This window comes from Tiliqua scincoides, chromosome 1 (assembly GCF_035046505.1).
Source record: "Tiliqua scincoides isolate rTilSci1 chromosome 1, rTilSci1.hap2, whole genome shotgun sequence".
Taxonomy (NCBI): domain Eukaryota; kingdom Metazoa; phylum Chordata; class Lepidosauria; order Squamata; family Scincidae; genus Tiliqua; species Tiliqua scincoides.
This window is the reverse complement of record NC_089821.1, coordinates 253992854-254011715: the sequence shown is the minus strand read 5'-3', so window position 1 is coordinate 254011715 and position 18862 is coordinate 253992854. Positions and strand designations below refer to the sequence as shown.

Here is an 18862-nt window from a genome sequence, read left to right as displayed (position 1 = left end):
TCCTATCCCCATTCAGTCCACTTACAGAAACCAGCCCATTAATCAAGCTATCTGGCATAAAACTGAAATCTCAGCTCAGCAAGAGATCAATAACTATCCTTAAAAAAAAGAAGGGAAAGGAAAAACAGAACCAGGCTGTAGTGGGCATAGGTATCAGCCATGACTTTAGTAATTGCTCTAGCAAAAAATAAAACTCAAAGCCATGATCACAGAATATACCAGGAAATCTATTACCTGATTCCTGTCAAAACTCAACTTTTACCTTCTTAAAAATATAATGCAATGTGACGTTCTGGAGACAAAGGGCATCTGGCCAATGATCAGTGAAATTATTATTATAATTGCTATGACGAACTCTTATATAATCCAGTTAATGTACATAGCCATTCCAAAACAGGTATGAGAATTGGTGAAGGCTAGAGAATGGATGGGAGAAGGTGTTGCAAGGGTTTTGAATGGCTTTTTGGGGGGAGGGAATTATCAGAAAACTGAAACATAAGGTCTCTAAAAAGAAAAGGACTGTGCCAAGGAAATGAAGAAAGGGAACCATAAAAATGCAGTCGTTCAGGCCCTTCAGATTGAGACTCTGTTGGGTATTGTCACCTTAGCTGGTTCAGGTCAAAGACCCACCTGGTCCCACATTTTTTCTCAAACCATTCCTATCCACATGCCTTTGGGAGACATATTTTTAATAGCTGTTCCAGCCTGCATCAGGTCCTGAACCTGACACACCAAGGATTCCGTCCGCATTAATTCATTTATTATGTTTATATCCTGCCTTTCTTCCATCCTGGAACTCCAGCTTGCATACCTGGGATTCCCAGGTCAATCTTTCAGGAACCGATCAGGAACTGACCAGTTTAATTATAGCAAGGCAGCTGTATCATGGGCCCTCCGAATATGCCCAGGAATGGGGTGACCCATCCATGAGACTAGGTAATGTCGGTTTCATTAGTGGTGGATTGCAAGAGGTGAGAGGGCAGTGAATTCTGGGTGCCCTATACCCCAAATCTGCTGCCACTGACTTCCATCTCCCTCCCTCCAGAGTGCAGATGTGATCTGCATTGTTCCGCTTTCCTGCTAAAAGCTAGCAGAAATGGATCATCTGCCTCCTTACCCCTACGATCCTAGCACCATTTCTTCAGACATGGAAGTGCCAAACTTTCAGTTTGATTTAGAGGGATAATGTGAATGAAGGAGTGTCATTCTCACACTTAAACTCCAGGAGCAAGGCATGGGGCTTTAAAAAATTTTTTAATTTAATTTATTAGCAAGGTTGGCAACAATGGATCTGGGATGGCATTGGGCAGCATTACAGACCTAGGGACCAGAGAAGGTCATGTGCTAGCAACACTGCTTCCTTTGAATATTACCAGTGCAGTGCTAAAGGTGCAATTAGGCCAAAGCAGTTTTAAGAGCTGCAAAAATACATAAGTGAAATTATTTGTTAATTTTTAAAACGTTGATTAGGAAATTGAAGGCTCTTTGTGCAATAAAAGATCTAGCTTAGAATCTGCTCATTTTTCTAGAAGTGAAAATGTATCTTCTTAGTGACAAATATAAATTGTTAAAAATAACATTGGCATGAGACACAATGGAATGTGAACTGTTTTACAATACAATATTTTAGGAAACAGATTATAAAAATTATTCCCAATTTTCCTGCATTGGGATGCAAGTGTAATGGTGCTTGGAAGAATTTAATTTGTGGGGTGACATTTCTATGTTTGCTTAAGATCCATTTTTGAACTCAGACCAGGAGTCCTATTTAATTCAAATGAATGCATACAAATCTAATTGGGATGATTTTACCCTAATCCAATTCCGTTTGAAATTATTTAAAAAGATAACCGAGAGCTTTCCCAAGTTTCCCCCTACCCTCAAGTCAACACCTGAAGAGTGTTCTTGTGATCCTTAGAAATCTATAGTGAACACATGGGAGTCTTTGTGGATATATACATTGTGAATGCTTTTGAATGCAGGCATTTTTACATGCACTCTTACAATTAACAGATTAAGAGACACTGGTATATTTTATACGTTAGCCCCCTTAGTTCAAAAGGACAATCAATTGAGAAATTGAGTGTGAGAGTAAGAATTTGTGTGTGGTGTGCACGCACACACAAGTGTGCAAGTGTGCGTTTAAAGATTTGCATCTTAAAAGCTGAATTCAAATAACAGGAACAATTTGAGAAGCATGAGTCGGGTTTGGGTCATTTCATTTGGATTGGAAAGTAAATGTCTTTCTACTTGAGAGATCGCCGGTTGCTGTAAGTTAAAAATCTCTTCACTGTTAGGCATAATTAAAATACTCTAACAGTGATTTCAGTAATTTAAACATTGCAGTATTGTTGTAATATTTTTCTAGGCTTCAGGAGTTCACAATTGTTTGGCCCAATCCAATCTGGGAACACTGGAGAAGTTATCACCCATCAAGGTAATTACTTTCAAGTTGAAATAATTACTCCATCAATGTTAATGGTCTTTCAACTTCAATAAAGCACTCACCTGCCGATAATCACTGCTAACCTCTTGGTCTCATGCAATTCCCTCTCTATTTAGTGGGTTATATTACAGCCGTTAGAGTGGTCACTTGTCCTGAACAGCTGCTGAATTTCACTTTGCTTGGCTGTGAACCATAAAAAAATTAGTCATCTGTGTATGATTTCCCTATAACCCATAAGCCCTTGCAGAGCTAAGGAGGTGATCTTCTAATTCTAATAGGGCATGTCTGGGCCAGCCATCTTGTTTCTGTTGGTGGCTACTCTCCACATCAACAGCAGCACAGCAGTTCAATTAACACTTGCCCCCTCATTGCCACCTGCAGCTTTTGGTCCTTGCTCAGCGGCACATAGCCTAACTTGGTGGCATATGCAGCTCTCAAGGAGAATAGTTCATTTACTTGCTTGATTTTTTTCTTTTATATTTCCATGGTCTTCTGAGACATCTAAATGTGTCCCAACACATTTAAAAAGATGGAAACTGAAAAAGGTGTTTAAAAAAAAATTTCATTATTTAAGATTTTATTTTCATGATGTTATATATACAATCAATAATACTGTGTGACAGAAACTATTCAAACAGTTAATGTTCCTAGTTCACCATGCTGTCTGTTCTGGCTCAAACTATTCCAATTGAGGAAGGGAAAAGAGTGGCTCTGGGCCAAATCCTATCCAACTTTCCAGCCCTGGTGTAGCCGTGCCAATGGGGTTTGTGCTGCATCCTGTGGTGGGAGGGTAGTTATGGAGGCCTCCACAAGGTAAGGGAACTTTTATTCCCTTGCCGAGGGGCTGCACTGCAGTTGCACTGGGGCTGGAAAGTTGGACAGGAATGTATCCCCTCTCTCTCTCTCTCTCTCTCTCTCTCTCTCTGTCTGTCTCTCTCTGTGTGTGCATGCACACAAATGCAAGTGTAGTGAACAGGACAGGATGGCAAATGAAAAGGTGATGACAGGATAGGAGCAAGAATATGAGAGTTGGAACCTGCTGTCCAAAACATGATTGCCAAACATCCAGACACCATGCAGCTACAGAAGGAGTTTGCGCACTGGGGCAGTGCATGGATCTGGGAGTGATTGCTCCAGATTTCAGGACTTATCCAGATCCAGTTCAAATGAAGTATGACTGCTTCTCACATCCAGGCATAGGAACAATTCCCAGTCCTATGTGAAAAAAGGGATAAAGTGTAAGCCAAACGAAGAGGGAATGAATGTGCCAAGAAACTGGGGATGTTTTATAAGAACATTTGGGATAGTAAGGAAGGGGGGGGTGAGCTTTATTTACTGACCTTATTCTTGTGTGTGCTGGACACCAGCCTTGTTGCTCCCTATAGTGATTAACAAATATACTGAGTACAATAGTCTCTTAATCTGTTAATTGGGCAAGTTTATGCCCCATTGTATCCAGCATGGGAATAAGCGAATTCTTATACTCACTCAGATGAAATTATCAGGCTAAGAATGCGGTTACAAACTGCTTTATGGAGCTTTTGTAACAGAACATGCTGGGAACACACTATGTTCCACCAGTGCATCCTTTGCATAGGATTAGGCTGTAAGGCAGCTTCAGATGCCCCCCCGGCTGTTACTACTTGGGCACCCATTGAAGTTTTTAGTGTGGCAAGTATAGGCATGCACCTGTATTTGTGGGGATTCCATACTAGAACCCCCTGCGGATACCTGAATCCATGGCTACCAGGGATGCTCCCCCTCTTCATAAATGACCTGGAGACAGGGTTGAGCAGTGAGGTGGCTAAGTTTGCAGACTACACCAAACTTTTCCAAGTGGTGAAGACCAGAAGCGATTGTGAGGAGCTCCAGAAGGATCTCTCCAGACTGGCAGAATGGGCAACAAAATGGCAGATGCGCTTCAATGTCAGTAAGTGTAAAGTCATGCACATTGGGGCAAAAAATCAAAACTTTAGATATAGGCTGATGGGTTCTGGGCTGTCTGTGACAGATCAGGAGAGAGATCTTGGGGTGGAGGTGGACAGGTCGATGAAAGTGTCGACCCAATGTGTGGTGGCAGTAAAGAAGGCCAATTCTATGCTTGGGATCATTAGAAAAGGTATTGAGAACAAAACGGCTAATATTGTAATGCCGTTGTACAAATCTATGGTAAGGCCACACCTGGAGTATTGTGTCCAGTTCTGGTCGCTGCATCTCAAAAAAGACATAGTGGAAATGGAAAAGGTGCAAAAGAGAGCGACTAAGATGATTGCTGGGCTGGGGCACCTTCCTTATGAGGAAAGGCTATGGCGTTTGGGCCTCTTCAGCCTAGGAAAGAGGCGCCTGAGGGGGGACATGATTGAGACATACAAAATTATGCAGGGGATGAACAGAGTGGATTAGAGTGATGCTCTTTACACTCTCACATAACACCAGAACCAGGGGACAGCCACTAAAATTGAGTGTTGGGAGAGTTAGAACAGACAAAATAAAATATTTCTTTACTCAGCGTGTGGTTGGTCTGTGGAACTCCTTGCCACAGGATGTGGTGACGGCGTCTGGCCTGGACACCTTTAAAAGGGGATTGGACAAGTTTCTGGAGGAAAAATCCATTACGGGTTACAAGCCATGATGTGTATGTGCAACCTCCTGATTGTAGAAATGGGCTATGTCAGAATGCCAGATGCAAGGGAGGGCACCAGAATGAGGTCTCTTGTTATCTGGTGTGCTTCCTGGGGCATTTGGTGGACCACTGTGAGATACAGGAAGCTGGATTAGATAGGCCTAAGGCCTGATCCAGTGGGGCTGTTCTTATGTCCTTATGCTCTCCGGAGGCTCTTCCAAGCTCCGCAGAGGCTGTGCACATTCGCTCATAGCCTCTGCAGGGTTCAGAATGGCCGTTTAGACAAAAAGAAGAAGGTCACTTCCGGCTTTTTGTAAAACTAGAAGTGACGTTTTTATGCCTTTATAAAGGCATTATACATTATAAAGGCCAGGGAAGCCCTGGAGGGTGCGAGGGGTTGAGGGGAGATCCCCCTGCATTCACAGTTAAGTGAAACCATGGATACGGGATCCATGGATACGCCCCCACCGTATATAACCGAATGCAAGGCACACAGGAATCACAGAAAGAGCATCCCAGGGGATCACAGATTATGTAAGATTAATTATTCTCTTTTTCTGCAGAATTGTGTTCTATAACAACTGAATCTAACCAGTAAAATAAAGGACAGAACTCACTGCTTGCTCAGTAGTTTAAATCTTTCAATATAATGCAAAAGCTTGTTTGAAAGAACGACTAATGGCATAACCCATGAAAGAGCTCCAGTTGAGATGCTCTAGGAGATTAAATGATTTAGCCTAGTACCCCCAATAGCTATATTTTCTAGGGACATAAGTTTAATCATCAGCATGCTCGTTCCTTCAATACAATTGGATTTTAATTAAAATGTCTCATTCACAAATTTGCAGTTAAGGGTGCATCAGCATTTTCTTGGGAAAGTTCTATTTCTACAGAGTTGTAACTTTCAACACAATATCTGTGTCAGCCTCTTTTGGAATGGGACTACATAAGAACAGCCCTGCTGGATCAGGCCACAGGCCCATCTAATCCAGCTTCCTGTATCTCACAGTGGCCCACCAAATGCCCACCAAATGCACGCGAGACATTCTCAACATGAACTTTTATACAAGCAAACAGAAAACAAAATACCTAAGTTACAGTCCAGTGGGAAAGTCTCGTGCATAAGGTCCAATAGAATAAATATGTTACACAAGGGGACAGCTGTACTGTTGCAAGACTGAAAGGCAACCCAACCCAGTACAAATTCTTGTTGCCCTGTGTCAGCGGATGAGGCCTGGGAAGGTGGATGGGATGCGGCACACACCAGCACCGCCAATTCCACCCCCTCCCAGACCCAATCTGCCCATCGCCTGCTACCATTGCTGCCTTTTCCTGCCCATTTCACTTTGCCATTTCTGTCTCTGCACTGCTCAGTGGATATCATCTCTGGTGCACACCACTCCTTCAGTTGGCGCACATGAACCTTCACACCAGTGCTGGCAACTGCTGTGCAATCACAAAGTGCTTTACAACACTTTTGCATGGCAAGCACCAGTGCAGTGAACAATTTGTGCCACCACAAATGCTGTGGAGGACTGTGCCCTTATTTCATGAGATGGGTGCTGGTGAACTGTGGTTTTAACTAGCTTGTGAGAATGTTTGTGTATGACTTTCTTATCCTTTTAAATTCTGAGTTTTAGCACCAAGCAAGAAATTGGGAGAAGTACTATGAAACAGAAATTACAGGATAAATGGCAAGCCTATAATGATGGGTTAGGTGTGGCAGGAAGTACACAAAACATCAGAAACATTGGTACAGGACCTATACTGCCTGCACGTCCTGCAGAATCTGAGCTGCAATAAGTCATTATGCCATCAGTTGTGGAAATAGGCAGAATAACTACAAGTCTGCATTTGCTAAATTAGCACATCATATATCCAAACAAAGATCTCTGTTCAAAGAGACAGACAGCCCAATCCTGAGCTGCCCGGGGCGCAAGGCTGCAGCGGCGCCGAGAACGGCTGCTGCCGCATCCTGCATGCCTCAGCCTGCTGCGGGTGGCGCCTCAGGAGATGGGGACTTTCGTCCCCTTCCGTCGGGTAAGGGAAGCAACCCTGCAATGGTTCATAAAGGCGTTCGTTTAGGGCACCGAGCCCCACACGAATACCCTGGATCTGGTGGAGTGGAGTCCCATGGGACCTGCCTCCCTCCCTCCCCCAGCATGCCTCCCGCCTGCCCGTTCTCTGCCTCCTGCCTCCCCGTCATGCCACCTCCCCGTCATGCCACCTCCCCGCCCTCTCTCCACCTCCGCTTGCCTCCCCCCTCCCCGGAACACCTCCTCCCCGCCCAAACTTACTGTGCTGTATCTCAGCGGTCTGTGCGAACGCCAAGCAGTGGAGGATGGGCGCCGGCCAGCGCTGGGCTAGCACGGGCGCTGGCCCAGCAGTAAGCCTCCCAGACATGCCTTATAGCACGTTTGCAACAGTGCGCTGTGGCGGAAAGGCGGAGCGCCAAGCTCAGGATTGGGCTCACAATACCCTACATTTTACTAGTAGCAATAAATGCACTCAGTTCTCACTATCCACTAGAGTTAGGTTCCTGGAAACCCTAGTGGATAACAAATTCGCAGTTATCGAACCATGGATCCTATGGGTTCAATGGCGTGAAGTACAAGGGGTATCCCTAGGGCAGGGGTCGGCAACCTTAAACACTCAAAGAGCCATTTGGACCCGTTTTCCAGAGGAAAAAAACCTCAGGAGCCACAAAACCCTTTTGACATCTAAAATGAAGATAAATAATAGATAAATAATAAAATAATTTAATTTTAATAAAATAATAAAATAAAAAGATAAATAATAAAAGATAATAATAATAATAATACTGCATATATAGTTTTTTTTATTACCTTTATGCTCTTATAGTTTTTATAATGTAGCCCCCTCTTGTAGCTTTTAGTTAGTTTTGTCATACATTCTTGTCCTGTGTTTTCAGAGGCCTGGTCCTTTGTGGTGTTTTGCCTGATTCCAAGGCCATTCTCTGCCTGGAGAATTATGCCCACTTTAAACAAATTAGCTCCCCTTCTTTCCCCCAACAAATGACCCTGGTTCTGCCCTGCACTCCTGCTGGACCCCACCTCCAGGGTAGCTCACCTGTTCAACCTGCAGAGGTCCTCTCTCCTGCCAGCAGCCTCCCACCACTACAGCAGACCCTGGGTTATCAGCAGGTCTTGGGCACAGCAGCCACACTTCAAACTCGTGTCTCCAGCAGTCCATTAGTCACAAAGTCAGTCAGAGCATCCAGGGCAGAGTCCAAAGTCAATAAGCCAAGTCACAGTCCAAGGTCAGATTCCAAAGTCAGTCAGTCAAATCAGTCAGAGTATCCAAGTCAAAGTCAATAAGGCAAATCAGTCTCCTCTCCAACCTGCACTCCTTTTCCAATCCACACCCCTCTTCCTGCCTCAGATGCTCCTTATATCCCTGAGGGCCCTATTGCCTTCAAGTGGCTGCAGCTGTGCAGCACACTCTGCTGGATGCCCAGGCCTTACCCTTAAAGGGGCCACTGCTGACACCACATCCACCTCCTCATCAGATCTTCCAGGATTCCAATACATATGGTGGTTATGACATCTGCTTATCTTACATGGATACTAAAGAACTCCCCCCACCTTCCAGAGGCACCCTGCTGGAAGGAAAAAAGGACAGACTCCAGAGGTGGGGAAGAGAAGAAGGGGGGGGCAGCCACAGGCCAGCTTCTGCCCTGCCTGCCTTCCCTCACTCAGGCTGCAACCCTCTCCACACTATCCTGGGAGTAAGCCCCATTGACTACAATGGGACTTCTGAGCAGACAAGTTGGTTGGAGCTCTCAGGTTGCAGTCTTCTCCACACTTTCCTGGGAGGAAGCCTCACTGACTACTTGTGAGTAGACCTGCATGGGAGGGGACTGAGGCTGCAGCCCTCCACACCTTCCTGGGAGGAAGCCCCACTGACTACAGCAGGGCTTACTTGTGAGTAGACCTGCACAGGAAGAGGCTGAGGCTACAGCCCTCCACACCTTCCTGAGAGGAAGCCCCACTGACTACAGCTTACTTGTGAGTAGACCTGCACAGGAGGAGGCTGAGGCTACAGCCCTCCACACCTTCCTGGGTGTAGCCCAGGGACTACATCTGGGCTTACTCTCAAACAGACCTGTGCGGGCTCCCACTGGCTCCAAGGCTGCCATCCCAGGCACCCTTTCCTGGGAGTAAACTTCATCCGCTGTAATGGGGCTTACAACTGAGTAGACACACAGGATGTCTCCTCAGCTGTGGAGGAAAAGCCTCTCCTTGCACTGAGTGGGGACCTGCTCAGGGAAAGGCAGGCTGCAAGGGATTGGCTGGTGATCAGCCAATGAAGGGCCCTGAGCCATTCCAACAGAAAAAGAAGGAGCCTGCTGGATGCTGATTGGCTGAGCCTGCTGAAAGGTTGGGGAAGGGAAAAACAGGGAGCTTAAGCCTGCAGAGCGGGCAAAATTGAAAAGGGAAACCAATGCAGGGCAGGTGGGGGTGAAGGGAGAGGAGGGCAGTGAGCTCAGGGAGCGGAGGGAAGCAGCCTGCCCTCCCAGCACAGGTGCCTCCTGTTACCCCCTTTGCCACTTTCACTGGGAGGAGCCACAGCAGACAGCTGAAAGAGCCATATGCGGCTCTAAAGCCGCAGGTTGCTGACCCCTGCCCTAGGGGGAAGGGGTACCTTCCCTGCCATCAGAAGAATCCAGCATAGACCCTCAGGAAGCCAGCAAAGTGCAGTAGGAAGTGCCCAAATATCTCTGAATGCTGCAGAGACCTTCCAGAGGCTGCAGAGATCTTCAGAATGGCACCTGCAACCAGTACAGACCCCTTTAAAATGACTGACAGAAGCTTCCGCCAACAAATTTAAAGGGGTCCGCACTGGTAACAGGTGTCATTCTGAAGGTCCCTGCAGCCTCTGAAAGGTCTCTGCACAGCAGATAACGAGAACAGAGGTGTGGATAATGAGAGAAGGTAGCAATTTAGCCCCTCACAGATAAGCAAATTCACAGACAGCGAATATATAGAAACATAAAACATATGTGCATAATATATAAACTGACTGTTACTGTTTCTATACGAAGTATTTTTAAACGAATACAAGCATTTATGAAGTGAAAGGTTCTTGCATTGAAAAGTCAAATTTTAGCATACTAAAAAATATTTTAAATTGTAAAAAGCTAAAGAAAAATTAAATACAAATTGAGGCAGATATAGGGAACAAGTCACTGCTCTCTTAACTGTATTTGATCATATTTGATCAATATTTACATATATCTCTGTAATATTACATCAGTTCAGGTTTTCCAGGGAAATGTTTTTCCAGTGCCAAGAAAATACTAATTTAAAAGGCGTAAAAATGCGGATGCTAAAGAAACATACTGTGGCAACATTATTTTAAAAGCCATTTTGGTACATTTTATTACCCTCAATACAACCATCTTGGATATTTCCCGTTGTTGTTGGCATGGTGTGGAAGACAGTTCAATGCATGATTGGAGAGATGAAACTCCACAATGTGCTGAAAATGACACTGAAGAAAAACAACTAGAATATGTCCATACGGAAATTCTAGCCACCATTTAAACTTTTAGTAGGTATTTTCAAATTATTGCAAGGCAGTTAATTGTTAGATCACTTCTGCAATTTGGGAGGAAACTATAAACTTTCTTCAGTAAGAAGAATCACAGGAACGTAAGCAATGGTAGATAGTTCATGGTCTAATACACCACAACGTTACATCAGAAATTTGTCCAATCCCCTTTTAAAGGCATCTAGGCCAGATGCCATCACCACATCCTGTGGCAAGGAGTTCCACAGACCAACTACACGCTGGTAAAGAAATTAACTCAGATGACTCTGAATCAACTTGCAAAAATATGCATTGTTCACAACCCATACAGACTTGAGTCATGCATGTCAAAAACTTTGGCACTGACTCGCGACTTGGGGTTTTTATCCTAAAAAATAAAACAACTTGAATAGACTCAAGTCATGGCTTGCTTGTGTGTGTGATCGCAACTCTGTTTTGTGTGCATGCATGCTTGCTTGTTTTTTTCCCCTGTTGCTTCTGCGGCTTGACTTACTTTTTGAAAAGACTCAGACTCAAGCCAAAATGACTCAAAAAGCAGCTCTGGACAAGTTGCAATGGCCGCCATTATGACTCATTGGTGATGCCAGGGAAGGGCAGTAGACACTCAGGACTTGACTCGAGACTTGGCGCTGTGGCTCAGGCTTATCCCTGGCAATCAGACATATATGAATTCCTGCCATATAACTATGTCCTACAGAATTAATTGTATGCATCTGTCAACATTTCAAAAAATTAGAAAGAGAAATTTAAACTCCTCCCAAAGCTTGATGACCACTTATCCTTATGAAATATAACTAAGAAAAACACATCACATATAGGATATGATATGCAGAACGTACCTTGAAATACAGAGGGCCCCTGCTTTACGATGCTAATCCATTCCAGAGAAACCACTGTATTGTGAAAATATTGTAATGTGAACCCAATAATGCATAGTTTTTTGGTAATTCATTCCAAGATCACAGAACATCTATCACAGAATTAAGAGCCCAATCCTGGGCTCGACACGCCAGCTTACTGCTGGACAGCGCTGGTCTAGCACCGGTGGGTGCCCATCATCCGCTGCTCGGCGGTTGCACAGATCACCGAGCCGCAGAGAGGAAAGTGGGGGCAGGGGGAGGCAGGGAGGAGTTCCAGGGAGGGGGGAGGAGGGCGGAGGGCAGGGAGAGGATGGGGAGGGGGGAGGAGGGGAGGCAGGGAGAGGTGTGCCAGGGGAAGGGAGTGGGGAGGGAGGGAGGCGGAACCGGTGGAGCGATGCTCCACCAGATCCAGAGCATTCTTGTCAAGCTTGGCACCTAACACAAAGGCTCTTACTTCACCTTTTAGTTGGCAGTGAATCGAGTAGCCTCATTGCGGGGTTGCTCCCTTTACCTGGGGGAAGGGGACGAAAGCCCCCTTCTCCCGAGGTGCTGCCTGCGGCTGCCGTGAACACACAGCCGCAGTCACGCACCACAGGAGCTCAGGATTGGGCTCTAAGTTATTACTCTCTCTAAAAGGTGATATAAAAGGTGTCTACTGCACTTAGCCATGGTTATTAGATTATACAATGATGTAATTATAAAACACAAATTATAAGGCTGTATCCTTTCCCTTTATTTACAAAGCTGCTACCAGCTGAGTTGCAACCTAGAAGGTTTATGTTTGTATCATGGTTTACATTGGTGATATCTTTCCCTCCAGACACATAACCACAATGTTAAAAATGCTGCTGTTGGCTGAGATGCTACCTAAAGCTTGCATTCTCATCACTGATTGGCTTATGTATCACCCACAGAGTTCTGCTGGTGGCAATTGTGAGATCAATGTCAAGTAAATAAGTTATCATATAGTGAAACTTATTTTACTATGGAGAATCCATGGTAAAGTGATTTGATCGTAAAGTGAACCCATTGTAAAGTCCCCTGTATATATATATTCTGGTTATTTAATGCTAAACTTTAGTCTTTACTATTCTGTGCTAAGGACAGAACAAAACTAGTGGTAGGCTGCCATCTGGCCTCCAGCTTGCACTGAGGCTCCTCCTCTGGTACCACTTCAGGTTCCTGCCACTGAAAATAACCAATTTCAGTGGTTCCCAATCTTTGTAGCACCAGGAACCACTTTTTCAAATGACACTCTATTGGGACCCACCTAGCTTTACAAGACTAAGAAAGGTTTCTCCTTACCAGTCTCTCAAGACTTAGTTTTTATCTTTTTTACTACGGTGGTAGAGGGCAAAATCACCTTCTGGAGCATTTGTTGAGCTCCAATGTTCATTGGATTGGGACCATTCCAGTGGCCTTACATTCCCTTTCACCTTACCTTCAATAAAGTGGAGGCATGGTCACCTACTCACAAGTAAATATGCATGTGCGGTTAAGTTTCACATTCCTTAGGGCTCAATACATTTCCCTTGGCAGCTATCAGCTTGTCAGCTTTGCAACCCACCAGAAATCAGGTCATGACCCACTGGTGGGTCCCAATTCACAGTTTGGGAATCACTGTTCTAAGTTGGTTCTTCTGTATACTTCAGGTTTAAACTCTGGAAAATTAAAACCTGAGAAATTACAGTGTCCAGCTTTGAGATCACCATTTACAGCACAGCCCCTTCTCATAAGAGCCCAATCCTTCCCCTACCTCCACCAATGCAGCCATGTCAAAAAGGCATGTGCTGTATCTGGCAAGGGTTTGGCTTGGAAGGCCTTGGGGGGGGGGAAAGGGGAATTATTTGCCCTTACCCCTTCATAAGCCTCCAGGTTCACAATGGATTTCCTTGGACCTGCAGCAGCTCTTTAGCTGGTGCAAAACTGAGGGAAAGAAAGGGGTGGGGAGCCTGCAAATTGAGGAGATAGTATTTGGTGTGTGCCATTGCCACTCCCGCCAACTCCCCACTCCCATTTCTGTCCCTTCCCCCTTTTGCTGCCTTGGTTGGTCCGGTGGGTGCAGCAGACTCTGTCAGCACAGTTGTGGCGCTGCTGCCTCTAATAGTAGTGCTTGCAAAATGGTCCCTGATGGAGCGCTGGCTCCATCAGCAGCCATTTTACAACAGTGGAACTGTGCTGTGCTGTCAGAAACCTTTCTGCACATTCTTGAATAGGGTTGGACTGTGATATTATCATCACTATAACTGGCATACCGCCTGTTTGTGATCATGTCACACCACCATATCCTATCAGTTTTGCCATTTTTCTCATGAAATAACAGCATCCACATAATTCCACGGTCCTGGATTTGTTAAGCTTCGCCAACAAAAAGAAGAGAAGTGCCAGGTGTTACTGCTGGTAAAAAGCTTTTTCTTTTGGCGCCAGTTGATTTATTTCTGATTCTGAAGAGTTATGAGGCAAATCTCCCTAATTACCAAACATAAATCATAAGCGTCAAGCTAATGTTAATTTGACTATCGTGCTTAAAGCAGCATGTACTTCAGGTATGTAAAGAAAAAAAATCATTCCAGGATAGAAAAGGTATCTGATTTTGTTTTTATTTGATTTCACTTCAGACTTTTCAAAGTTTAGGTGTCCAATCTGACGCATGTATACCAGGAAATAAGTTCAACTGAATTCAGTGGGGCTGACTTCCTGGTAAGCAAGGGTGGACTTGCTCACATGCAGGTAAATGCAGCAAATTTTCCTCATGTTTGCAGTTACTTATTCCTTGGGCATTTATTCCCCCTCTCTTCCCCTCTCTTCCATGTTGCGGAAGTTGAAGTTGGCTAGCAACAATAAATATAACATTGTATTTGAATACTGAAGTCTCCATGTAGAAATTTTCATAATTAATTAAGGCAACACACACACTATGTGTGTGTATTTGTACGTGTGTGTGAGGGCTACAGCATTTATAAGATTAATCAGGGCCAAAGTACTCCTTATGAGGAATATGTAATTGGAGCTGAGGGAGTCAATAAAAATGTTTTTCCTACTCAGCAGCTCACAAAAGGGGCGGGGGCACACAGTTAAGATCAGAACCACCGCAAGGGCAAAGTTAAAAAAAACCAACCCCATCTGTTGCCATGTTTTTCCTCTCTATTGTTTGCCTTCCCACCACACCTTATATAAAAAATAAAACCAAAAAAGATGGCCAAATTATACATTCTTCATAATGTCTAGTTTGGCCCTAAAAGTAATTGATTACAAAAAAAATTTTGAATGACCAAAAACATGCCTCTAATTAACTGTACAGAAGATTAATTTTTTTCTTTAAAAACTGCAGATCACAAGCACCATCTTTAGAAAGGCATTCCCCTTTCTCACACACAAAGGAGAGAATGCCTCTTCTAGAGGATCTCTTCTAAACACATGTATACATCAACTAAAAACAAAGAAAAGGTTTTCTTTTTGCTTTAAAACTATTGCTTTAACTCAAATGTAATCAATTTAGGCAGCGGCCCCCTGCACAGTAAGCAGTACTGGACACAGTAGGGCTTAAAGTAAACATGCCTTAGGATTGCAGGTTGAATGACACAATTTTTTTGAATGACTGACAGCCCTAGCATGCATTTTATACCAGGGAAACTGCCTGCATTTCCAAAAGGAACCCTTAATAGCCAGAACATGTCAACAAACCCTTGTTGATTATGTAACTCTTACCAGTACAGTTAAGGCAGTTACAGCTGGGGTGTTCAAAGTTGGGTCGCTCTGTCTTTCTTGATAGACGACTCGATATTGAGAAATAGCACCATTAGGATAAATTGGATCAGTCCAATTTAGTAGCACCGAGTAAGCACTTATAGCCTGGGCCCAGGGAGCTTTCATTCCCCAAGGTGGAGCTTCTAGAGTCTGTGTTGAAGACCAGGAACTATCCACAGAGCCCTTGGAATTCTGAGCCCGGACATGGTATTCATACTCAGTGAATGGCTGCAGCATATCTGTAGCATCAATAAATTCCAGTACACCTTCTGACCAGATGAATACAAGCAGTTCCTCTTGAGTGCCCACAGGACGCCTGAAAGTCACACAAAAATTATCTGTAGGTAGCTTAATAGTTCCTTACAGCTAAAAAGATATTTGATACGACAGTACAAATTTCTAAATGGCTGTAACTGAGTATAGTTCAATGTTTATCATTAACACCATAGAGCAATTACCCTTTGTCTCCCGGTCATCAGCCTTCTTCTTAAAAGTTTTTAACATTAAAATAAAAAAACTAGAAAAGGTAGACCTGACATTGGCTGGAAAACTTTGGAGCCCAAGTCTACCAACATCCTGAGGTGAAGCCCAGGTCTACCCACCTGACAGAGCTGGCCCTACAGAGAGCAAAAGACGGAGGCTGACTGGGAGGCCAGGTCTACTGGGTGAATAGACCTGTGCTCCACCTCAGAAGGCCTGGTAGACCTGAGCTTTGTAGACTTTTCCAGCCATGGCCAGGTCTACCTGGGTCTGGGCAGATCTGGGCTCTGGAGCAGGGGGATGAGCTTTTGGTGTCACCACCTGATGGTGTCATCCAATGTGGTCCAGACCCCCTAGTGGCACCACTGATCGGAAGCAAAAATCCCATTTGATTTGTTGTGTGGCTAGATAGTAAGGATGGGGTCTCTGGTTTCTAAATACCCCCCCCCCAATAGATGATCATCACTTGCATCCAAGAGGACATTCCCTTTTTAAACAAGAGACAACATTTTCATGGTGCAAAAAGCAGCAGCAACCACTTGCCAGGAAACATATTCAACACTTGGCTTCCATCTAGTGTACAGTTCTAAATGAAAAGCACTCCCAATGAGTTAAAGAAAAAAAAACTCAGTGGCAGAAAAGTGAAAAATTATGTATTTTAGGTCCAGCAACTCTGCCCTTAATGCTTGGTAGTTTGGTTTGCACTGCACAGCATCTCAATTAGCCACCATAGCTGTTTGTTGAATTCACAAATGAGTGTTTAGTAACGTGGAAAATCTGTGATAAACAGGTTCTCTGCACTGATAGATCAAATACGCCACCAACTGGGAGCTCTTCTACAAGCAAAGCTGAACAATGTAGCCTGGGTAAAATGTTTAGATCTTATTACCGCTGAATATTTAATGAAAGAAACTTAATGTTAGGTAAATGGTTCTATCTGTAGTGCTGAAAAAGAGAGAATATTCTCATGTATGAATAAACTTTGGGCAGAAGTGGTTGGCTGAACAGTCTCTAATCATTTCGATAGGCTGAGAATTTAGAATTCAACTGTTCATTTAAGTGGAAGCTTTTCACACACACAGTGAGCAGCACAGAGAAAGATGTCATTGCCAGGAACTGTGCACAGCCCCAGAATCTGCATATTCACATTTGCTGCCTTCACTCATTTCAAGATGTTCAGATAACTATTTTTATAATGGCGGGCTATATCAGCCAAACCCATACTCAGAATATTTTAGGGCTGGAAAACTGAGTCTGAAAACTGTAGCGCTAGGAAGACGGAGTTCTGGGGAATCAAAAGATGCCAAATTCTGTCACCTGCTCTCTGGCCATGGCTGCGCAAGTGTTTGCTCAGTGCTCACAAAGGTTCTGTTTGTTCTTTTCACACATAATTACACAGGCACTGAACCCATGAAGGCAGGAGCAAGATCCTGCCTGCAGTTGCCATTCTTGACCTTTGTGCAGTCAGCTAAAGATCTGAACAGAGCCTCTACAGCTGAATACACTCTTGGGGACCCTGCCTCCTTCAGGGCTCCCCATCATGTAGAAGCTTGAGCATGCTGTATAGACATTGGATCTATTCACATCTCCAGTTGAATATGTGGAGGTCACATGCAATCCTGATTTCTGTACCCTCTTATGTCTTCATAAGAAGTCCTAGATCGGCATGTTTTAAGCAGCAGTACATGTACCATAAGTGGTGCTTGTGCTTGTTTGCAGTGGTACACGTAGCTCCCAGGAAACACCCATCACCCAGCAGTGAGACCACAGCACAACTCTAAAATAGGAGCTCAGCTTGATGGGAAGAGCTCCAGTACATGGTTTTTGTGCAGTTTTGTGTGCTTGAAAAAATCCACTTGCTCACCGTGAGCCTCTTACTGCTGTTTGTAGCGTCGTGTCTAGCCTTCCAACCCAGACATAACTGGCAATGATGTTATCATCGGTTACTTCTGGTTATACTTAAGATCATTAGACCATGAGAAGTGGTACATCAGGGGACAAAGGTTGAAAAACACTGTCCTAGATGATCGTTCTAATAATCAGAGATGGAGTTTCTTCATGGTGTACACATCTTCATGCCTCTTCCTCCTACAACTCTATTGTCACCCAGGGGTCTTATTTATTCCATTTCCACCTTCCTCCCATTCACTGGCCACTGACCAGTTCCTCTCCACCCACTCAATCTTACAAAAATAATCAAACGTTACAAATACAATAAAGACAGCAAATCAGGCACATATATTCATATAGCCCATTTTTCCTGGCTTTATGGAGATATTTCAGGGTGGGAGGGTCAGGAAGGTTAGCAAAGAACTCGAAACCCTGTAAATAGACATCCTTCACTTTTAATGAAAAGCTGCCTACCCACTTGTGGGTTAAATAAATTTAGTTTGGTGTCTAAACGACAGCGAGACAGTGGCAGCCAATGATGAAAAAGAAATTACATACCATAACATCCTCTAGAAATACTGCAGGCTTGTTGCTATAACAATCTAAGGCTATGCGCGGATATCACATGAAAAAAGAACTGCGTGCTTACATCCCATTTCTGTCCTTACAAATTTCTGATTTTTTTCACAGCTATCTGAGAAAGATGTGATATTGTTGTTGTCTAAGCACATTTAAACTTCAGCTGAAATAACTGCCAAGTGATTCATGCCTATGGAGGTGAATATAACGATTGTATCTGGAGCCCCAGTGTGCCATTTTCATTTCACTTTAAATAAAAAACAAAATGTATCTATGTCAGTCAGTGCCCTTCTGCTGTACTCAGAGGTATCAAACAGGCTACAATTATGATTGTGAAGTGATTGTGTCACATTGGAGGAAGGTTTATTGCTTTTGAGTCTGCTAGGCAGTAACACATTCTGTTTCATATTACTCTTTATATCATTGTTTGGCTGTGACTAGAATAATCAAATGCCATCAAATGCTGTCAAATTCAATTTACAGTATTTTCCACTCTCTGCATTATATTTCCTGTTTTCCTTTTCTCTGGCTGCAGTGGAATTGCAGCGGTAATCATCAGCTTTATTTACAAAACCAGTAGAGTGAAGCCATGCCGTGGGTTATAAGAGATACTTTATTTCCCTTTATACAGAAGTAAGGGTATGATGAATTTGATCATACAAT

At 43.9% G+C, this 18862-nt stretch overlaps 1 protein-coding gene across 1 annotated transcript in view; it reads right to left on the bottom strand.

Moving 5' to 3' along the window:
* USH2A (usherin) overlaps positions 1 to 18862 on the bottom strand; it is a 567365-nt gene that overhangs the window by 58971 nt on the left and 489532 nt on the right. Inside the window, exon 60 of the mRNA XM_066623430.1 lies at positions 15212 to 15566. Within this exon, the coding sequence (XP_066479527.1) occupies positions 15212 to 15566 (355 nt within the window). The remainder of the gene's footprint in view (positions 1 to 15211; positions 15567 to 18862) is intronic.